General features: G+C 41.0%; 1 protein-coding gene across 1 annotated transcript; it reads right to left on the reverse strand.

The window, feature by feature from the left end:
• On the reverse strand, window positions 1-1,125 carry LOC127905947 (short neurotoxin 7-like). Its single transcript, XM_035792432.2, has 3 exons — window positions 961-1,125; window positions 485-586; window positions 1-347 (listed from the first exon to the last, which is right to left on the reverse strand). The coding sequence occupies exons 1-3, from the start codon at window positions 1,013-1,015 to the stop codon at window positions 262-264; spliced, it is 243 nt and encodes an 80-aa protein (XP_035648325.1). The 5' UTR covers window positions 1,016-1,125; the 3' UTR covers window positions 1-261.
• Window positions 1,126-8,653: the final 7,528 nt, after the last annotated feature.

Consider the following 8,653-nt stretch of genomic DNA (forward strand, 5'->3'; position numbering starts at 1 on the left):
TGACTTTGCTGATAACTTCTTTATTGAGGAAAAATGTACTTACTACGACTCTGATATGTGGTTGTCTCACCTAGCTATCTTAAGATGAATGCACTAAATGTACGTTAGATAAGAGTGTCTGCTAAATGGCTAAAATGTAAATGTATGTTATTCAAAGGTTATAATGTATTCCGATATTCTAATGTATTTCCCACACAACATTCTACTGTATTTAAACAGAAGCTGAAAGTGTTTAGTGGCAATAGCTCTCTGTGGATCATGTCAGTTCTCACACAGGTCTCCCTGGCAACAGTAGACGTTGACACCTGAGGCACACATCTCCTCACAGGTACGAGTCACTGTGTCCGCTGTGAAGGAAAATAAGGAAGAAGAAAATGTTTGAGCAATTTACAGATGATTATTGCACTCAGTTGATTCATAATACATACACATTATTGATAGAGATTGAAAGACATGAATGAAAGAATAAAAGTGGAATATTTACCAGTCACCACAGTTCTGCAGTACATGCTCGATGGTGGACATTCTGTCTCTTGCTTGCAGTCAGCATCAGCCATGTCACAGGTGTAACACCTGAGTGTGAGCACTGTGGAGAAATGGACATTTAGAGCAGAAGTGATGATAGGATTCTTAAAGTGTGGATCATCATTAGCTTATCAAATAATTGGTTATGAGAAAGTTAGTTGTAAGTCTGTGAAGAGGAGTATGAGCATTTTAATTCCTTTACTAAGTTACTGAAGATCCTTCACTGTTATAACATTAAACTTTTCACCTAACTAACATAGGTCAACAACATAATGTATCATAGGCTACATATCAATCATTTTACCCTGGACCTGAATTATAGATTTTTAAAGCACACCTCAACCAAGACTTGCACCTATAATTGCAGTGATGTTTCCTATTTGATTTCAAAGAAACTTATTTATAAACCAGTCTCTATTTATTATGTTTGCTCACCTTGAGTGCTACAGAGCAGCACCAGCAGAATGGTTGTAAGTAGCAGGGTCCTCATTATGTCCAGTAGTGTGAAGGAGCAACCTAAAACTGCAGCTTTTATACTGGTACACCTTGTACTGCCCCGAGAACTCACTTAAACAGGCTGCTTTATTTCCTTGTGAATCACAATGCACTTACAGTAAATGCATTCCTTTCCCCTTCATTTTCTAAGAGAAATTCAAGTAATCAGCAAGACAATGAGGAGGAGCAACTACAGTGGAGGGACTGATTGGGATCTTTATTTGACAATCAATAATCATTTCAAAGATGATCTGATGATGTTCGATTGTAGAGGATGGAAATTGTAGGTTTGAACATGACTTAAACATGTATGTCCTGCTAGTTGACGTCTACTAAAATCATCCTAGTCCTGCACTGAAAGCACTTTCAATGAGCTTGATTTTTTTTGTCCAGGAGTGTGCTTAATCTGTGAAATTTGCCCTTGGTGTGTACTTTTGTGGCGTGTATTTATTTCATAAGTTGACCTGCTTATAGATGGTGAAGTGTTTTTTCAGTCCTCTCTATGTTCAAAGAATGCGGTCTTCCCAGTGAATCTGAAATCAGACAATAGAGTGTTATCCCCATTGCTGGGAAATAACCAGGAAATAACCTGGTTAAAGAAGCTAACCAGTTGAACTGAATTCTCTACTTATTGTCCAAACAACTCAATGAATAGAACCTCACAAGCATAGGCCTATTCATTAACTTTAAAAAAACATATTCAATTCAGAAGTTTTCATATTGGGATGCACACCTGCCCATTTTTTCTCCAGAGGCCCTATTATTAGCCAAATAATGATACATATGTGCATAAACATCAACTTAGACAGGACCACTGTGCTACAGATGGACCAGCCCATCTGGCATTTGCCCTATGGCCAGTCTGCCTCTGTAGGAATTGTGTGACACAGATGACATACAACATTACAACCTATAATCTATACATATGTTTTTCAAAGACTAAATGGAAAAATCTTCCACAAGGTTAAGGTTTACATGGTCTTGCTCAGACAAGTAGCTGGTGGGGAGTAAAGTTATACCTCTGGCAACCTTTCACTCCATCTCGCATTGCTTTATAGTTGTATTTGGGTCCTTTTTAGGCAAGGCTGTTAGAACAACTTCTACATGCTTACCTATATTTAATTGAAGGGGCCCAAATGGCCCGTTGAAACCAAACCACTTTACAGCACAACACATGTTGACTTGCTTAGGACTGAGAACAGTGGTTTGTGGTAAACAGTGCCTTCTTCAGGTCAAATATAGTAAGGTTGGCATTGTGCGAGCTTGCTCCTCAATAACGCAAACTCTCTTGTTTACCAATCAAGGTTATGTCCTCGCCAGGGGAGAACTACTGCCCCCTCTTATTGAAGCCATGGGAGTTCAAGGCCGACCCGGTACTTATTATCTCTCATTATAGTGAATGGAAAAATGTCAATCTTCACGGTCAATCTTCGCGTAAAAAATAAAAAATCTGAGACAATCATCATCAATAATTGCTTCTAATACACTAGATGAATGTCCTTGACCTGATTATTATAAGGATAATTTAGTTGTTAATGGCAGTCTGCAGTACCACGGTCGGCCTTCAACTTGAGTCAAAAATTATTATTATTATTTGTATTTTTTTCACCTTTATTTAACCAGGTAGGCTAGTTGAAAACAAGTTCTCATTTACAACTGCGACCTGGCCAAGATAAAGCATAGCAGTGTGAACAGACAACACAGAGTTACACATGGAGTAAACAATTAACGAGTCAATAACACAGTAGAAAGAAAAGAGAGTCTATATACATTGTGTGCAAAAGGCATGAGGAGGGAGGCGAATAATTACAATTTTGCAGATTAACACTGGAGTGATACATGATCAGATGGTCATGTACAGGTAGAGATACTGGTGTGCAAAAGAGCAGAAAAGTAAATAAATATAAACAGAATGGGGATGAGGTAGGTAAAATTGGGTGGGCTATTTACTGATAGACTATGTACAGCTGCAGCGATCGGTTAGCTGCTCATATAGCAGATGTTTGAAGTTAGTGAGGGAGATAAAAGTCTCCAACTTCAGCAATTTTTGCAATTGGAGCCAGTGGGTCTGGCGACGAATATGTAGCGAGGGCCAGCCGACTAGAGCATAGAAGTCGCAGTGGTGGGTGGTATAAGGTGCTTTAGTAACAAAACGGATGGCACTGTGATAAACTGCATTCAGTTTGCTGAGTAGACTATTGGAAGCTCCTTCACTCTCGCCAAAGTCAAGGATCGGTAGGATAGTCAGTTTTACTATGGTAAGTTTGGCGGCGTGAGTGAAGGAGGCTTTGTTGCGGAATAGAAAGCCGATTGGTTTTAGATTGGAGATGTTTGATATGAGTCTGGAAGGAGAGTTTACAGTCTAGGCAGACACCTAGGTACTTATAGATGTCCACATATTCTAGGTCGGAACCATCCAGGGTGGTGATGCTAGTCGGGCGTGCGGGTGCAGGCAGCGAACGGTTGAAAAGCATGCATTTGGTTTTACTAGCGTTTAAAGAGCAGTTGGAGGCCACGGAAGGAGTGTTGTATGGCATTGAAGCTCGTTTGGAGGTTAGATAGCACAGTGTCCAAGGAAGGGCCGGAAGTATACAGAATGGTGTCGTCTGCGTAGAGGTGGATCAGGGAGTCGCCCGCAGCAAGAGCAACATCATTGATATATACAGAGAAAAGAGTCGGCCAGAGAATTTAACCCTGTGGCACCCCCATAGAGACTGCCAGAGGACCAGACAACATGCCCTCCGATTTGACACACTGAACTATGTCTGCAAAGTAGTCGGTGAACCAGGCATGGCAGTCATTCGAAAAACCGAGGCTACTGAGTCTGAAACCAGACTGTGCAATCTCGGAAACCAGATTGCACAGCAGAGAAGGTACGGTGGGATTCGAGATGGTCAGTGACCTGTTTTTTGACTTGGCTTTCGAAGACCTTAGATAGGCAGGGCAGAATGGATATAGGTCTGTAACAGTTTGGGTCCAGGGTGTCTCCCCCTTTGAAGAGGGGGATGACTGCGGCAGCTTTCCAATCCTTGGGGATCTCAGACGATATGAAAGAGAGGTTGAACAGGCTGGTAATAGGGGTTGCAACAATGGCGGCAGATAGTTTCAGAAACAGAGGGTCCAGATTGTCAAGCCCAGCTGATTTGTACGGGTCCAGGTTTTGCAGCTCTTTCAGAACATCTACTATCTGGATTTGGGTAAATGAGAACCTGACGAGTAGCCAGGAGGAAGGCATGGCCAGCCGTTGAGAAATGCTTGTTGAAGTTTTCGATAATCATGGATTTATCGGTGGTGACCGTGTTACCTAGCCTCAGTGCAGTGGGCAGCTAGGAGGAGGTGCTCTTGTTCTCCATGGACTTTACAGTGTCCCAGAACTTTTTGGAGTTCGAGCTACAGGATGCACATTTCTGCCTGAAGAAGCTGGCCTTTGCTTTCCTGACTGACTGCGTGTATTGTTTCCTGACTTCCCTGAACAGTTGCATATCGCGGGGACTATTCGATGCTATTGCAGTCCGCCACAGGATGTTTTTGTGCTGGTCGAGGGCAGTCAGGTCTGGAGTGAACCAAGGGCTGTATCTGTTCTTAGTTCTGCATTTTTTTTTTATTATTATTTTTTTTTCAATTTAAAGTTTTATTAAGTTTTCTTGTTTTTCAATCAACCAACAAAACACATTCCACATTCACAGATGTGACAGGCTTTAAAAAAATAAAAAGTCACAAAATAATAATACATTTGAAAAAATAAATGAATGATAAAGTAAAATAAAAGCATTTATTTTTCTTAATCTATATATTTTCCTTGGTACATACATACATACATACATACATACATACATACATACATACATACATACATACATACATACATACATACATACGCACATACATACATCCGCACATACATACATCCGCACATACATACGCACATATACATACACACACACACATACGCACACATACTCAAAAACGAAATTAAAATAAAAACACACAAAAAAAAACATATAACACTTGCAGCAGCACTATCAAGGTTCTTATCAGCTATTTCAAGCATTCGCTGAGACGACGAGCCAATAATTCGTTTTTAGGTTTTACAGTACCTTACACAACATGTATCTGCGCATTTCCCTAGTCACCCCGTTCACTCTGTCCAGTTTGAAATATAGTTGAATAGTGGAGACCAGAGTCTATCAAACTTGGGCTGTCTCTTGTGGAGGTCATAAGTGAGCTTTTCAAGAGGAAGAAAGTCAACAATCTGGTCAATCCACATTTTAAATGTAGGGGGGGTATTAGAGGCCCACAATAGAAGAATACATTTCTTAGCAAAGTATGTAATAGTCATAAGCAAATTTTCTCTGTCAGGTTCGAGAACAAAGTCCTGCTGGGCATTAAGAAGATAGATACATGGGGTCATATCAAACTGTACCTCTAGTATTTTCTGTGCAGCAGTATGTACAGATTGCCAGAATCTGGCAATCTCCCTACAGCTCCAAAATACATGCATATAGGTTCCACTTTCAGAGGTACATCTTTTACAGTTAGGAGACATATCTGTTTTCATTCTATGGAGTCTCAAAGGAGTATAATAAAATTTGTACAAAAATTTTACACTGGTGGAGGAGCAGTATACCCTGTCGCAAACCTCCGCCCATAACTCATCACTGATAGTCAGACCAAGGTCCTTTTCCCAGATTATTTTCAAAGGAGAAAAGGAGGAGCTTCCTTTCTCAGAAAGGAGTCTATAGATGTAAGATATTTTGCCTTTAATGGATTGTGCTGTGACAAGAAGGGTTTCAACTTCATTCAACTGAGTTCTAAACCTCCTCTTGGAGGTAAATGAGGAAATTACATGTCTAATTTGAAGATATTTTAAAAAAAATGGGATCTTGGCACATCGAGTTCACTGCAGAGCTCTTGAAAGGATTTCAGTGTAGTGGTTTTCTGATGAAATAGGTCTGAAAAGGTCCTGATTCCTAGAGTATGCCAAAGATTAAAGTTGGCATCCCTCAGGGCTTTTGGCAAGTCTGGGTTGCCTACTATAGGCGAGTGAGAACATATTTGGGAGGAAATGCCCAGGTATTTCTTACAGTCCCTCCACGCTAGTAGGGTGCTGTAAATCGCAAAGGTTTTGGCTATGTTGCCCACTTCACTAAAGTTATTAATGAATATAATTGAGCTTAAGGGCAATGAACCACAGGATTGGGCTTCTATCTGAATCCACGTTGACTCTTGTCTGTTTGTGATCCATGTTAGCATGTTGCGGATTTGGGCAGACCAGTAGTACAATTGAAGGGAGGGAAGGGCAAGACCACCTTTAGATTCAGGTTTTGATAAAGTGGAAAACTTGATCCTAGGTTTTTTATTGCCCCATATAAATTTGGTGATGCTTTGGATAGTTGTTTTGAAGAAGGAAACTGGGAGATAGCATGGGAGCATCTGAAATAAGTAGTTCAGTCTAGGGAGGACGTTCATACGGATTACATTAATTCTTCCTACTAAGCTAATTGGGAGGGAGATCCAGGTTTGGAGATCGTTCTTGATTCGATCCAGGAGTGGAAGATAATTTTCCTTAAAAAGGCTATTCAGATCTGGTGTTATGAAGATCCCGAGGTATTGAAACCCCTGTGTTTTCCATTGGAAAGGACAAAGTGTCTCCATAGAGCTGGTGAGTGTAATATTGAGAAGGCAGACAGTGGATTTGTTAAAATTGATCTTATAACCTGAAAACTTGCCATACTGAGCAATTGTGTCTAAAATGAGAGGGAGGGATTTCTCAGGGTTGGATATGTAGAGCAAGACATCATCTGCGTAAAGCGAAATCTTGTGCTGCAGGCCACCTGCAGAAACACCCATAATACTTGGATTGCTCCTTATCAGCTCTGCCAGAGGCTCCGCCCCCAACAAGTAGAGCAGCGGGGACAGCGAGCACCCTTGTCTTGTGCCCCGTTCCAGAGGGAATCTGTCAGAGTTCAGTCCATTAGTAGTCACCATGGCATTTGGATGAGAGTATAGTGATTTGATCCATTTAATAAAATTTGGGCCCATATTGAACTTTTCTAAGACTGAAAACAGAAAGCTCCACTCCATCCTGTCAAACGCCTTCTCAGCATCCAGTGAAGCCAGCAGGACAGGGGTCTTTTGTGCGTTTACTTGATCAATAATATCAAAAAGACGGCGAATGTTATCAGAAGAGTATCTGTCTCTAATAAATCCAGTTTGGTCAGCTTTTATTATTTTGGGAAGAAGAGTGTTTAGTCTTTTGGCGAGCAATTTGGTAATTATTTTATAGTCGAAATCCAACAAGCTTATGAGCCGGAAGGACGAGCAGGATAGGGGGTCCTTGTCCTTTTTTAGCAACACTGTAATGCGAGCTGTGTGCTTTGAGTCTGAGAGAACTCCGTTTTTGAAAAAATCCTCCAGCATTGGCATGAAGATAGGGCTGAGCTGGGGCCAAAAAGCTTTGTAGAACTCTCTGGGGAATCCATCTGGGCCTGGGGACTTATTAGGTGGCATGGAGGTAATTGCCTCCAGGATCTCCTCAGGAGTGAAGGGGGAGTTGAGATCTTCCTGGTCGGTCTCTGACAGTTTAGGTAGCGAGATTCCCTCTAGGAAAGAGTGGAGTTCTGCCTCTGTGTGTTTTCTCTCAGAGGTATATAGTTTGCAGTAAAAATCATGAAAAGTTAAATGGATCTTTTTTGGGTCATATGTGACCTCGTCCTCTGCTGTTCGGATAGCCATGATTGTACGCTCTGACCGCTCCTTTTTTCATTGGTAAGCAAGCAATCTACTGGGCCTATTGCTATACTCATGGTATTTCTGTTTAGTAAAGAAAACTTCTTTTTTTTATCTCCCGAGTGTAGTCCAAATTCAGTTTGGCTTTGGCTGCTTTAAGATGACTCCAGGAGGTGCTGTCTAGGGATTGTTTATGTATTTTTTCACAGCATTCCAGCTCCCTCTCAAGATCTAGCCTGTGTGCTTCCATTGCTTTTTTCTTAGAGGAAGCATATGCAATTAGATGACCTCTTAGTGTGGCTTTAGCAGCGTCCCACATTGTGGCCGGAGAAACAGGAGAATCTTTATTGTCTTGTGTGTAGTTGTCTATCCATGTAGTTACCAATGTATGGAACTCATCATTTGATAGCATGGAGGTGTTGAATTTCCAGCTCTTTGACCTCGGGATGTTTTTGCAGAGGTCAAAGCGGAGGTGGACAAAGGCGTGATCTGAAAGTGCTATGGGTCCGATTGTACAAGTGGCTGAATTTATGAAACTCTTAGGGATAAAAATGTAATCTATACGGGAGTATGTGTTATGGACATTAGAATAGTATGTATAGTCTATAGATGAGCTATTATTCTCTCTCCAGATATCTATCAGTCCCATCTCTTTAGTAAGAGAGTTCAACATCTTTGCAGATCTAGGATTTGTGGTGGGGACTTGAGATGATTTGTCTAGGGTTGGGTTAAGGGTACAATTAAAATCTCTGGCCACCACACCAAAGGAGACACAATGCTTGAACAGGGTTATAATTTTTGACATAAAGGCAGGAGTATCTGTGTTAGGGGCGTATATGTTTAATATAGTAATTGGTTGACCATATAGTGACCCAGTTATCAAAATAAATCTTCCCTCCGGATC

The sequence above is a fragment of the Oncorhynchus keta genome, chromosome 18, assembly GCF_023373465.1.
Source record: "Oncorhynchus keta strain PuntledgeMale-10-30-2019 chromosome 18, Oket_V2, whole genome shotgun sequence".
Lineage (NCBI taxonomy): Eukaryota > Metazoa > Chordata > Actinopteri > Salmoniformes > Salmonidae > Oncorhynchus > Oncorhynchus keta.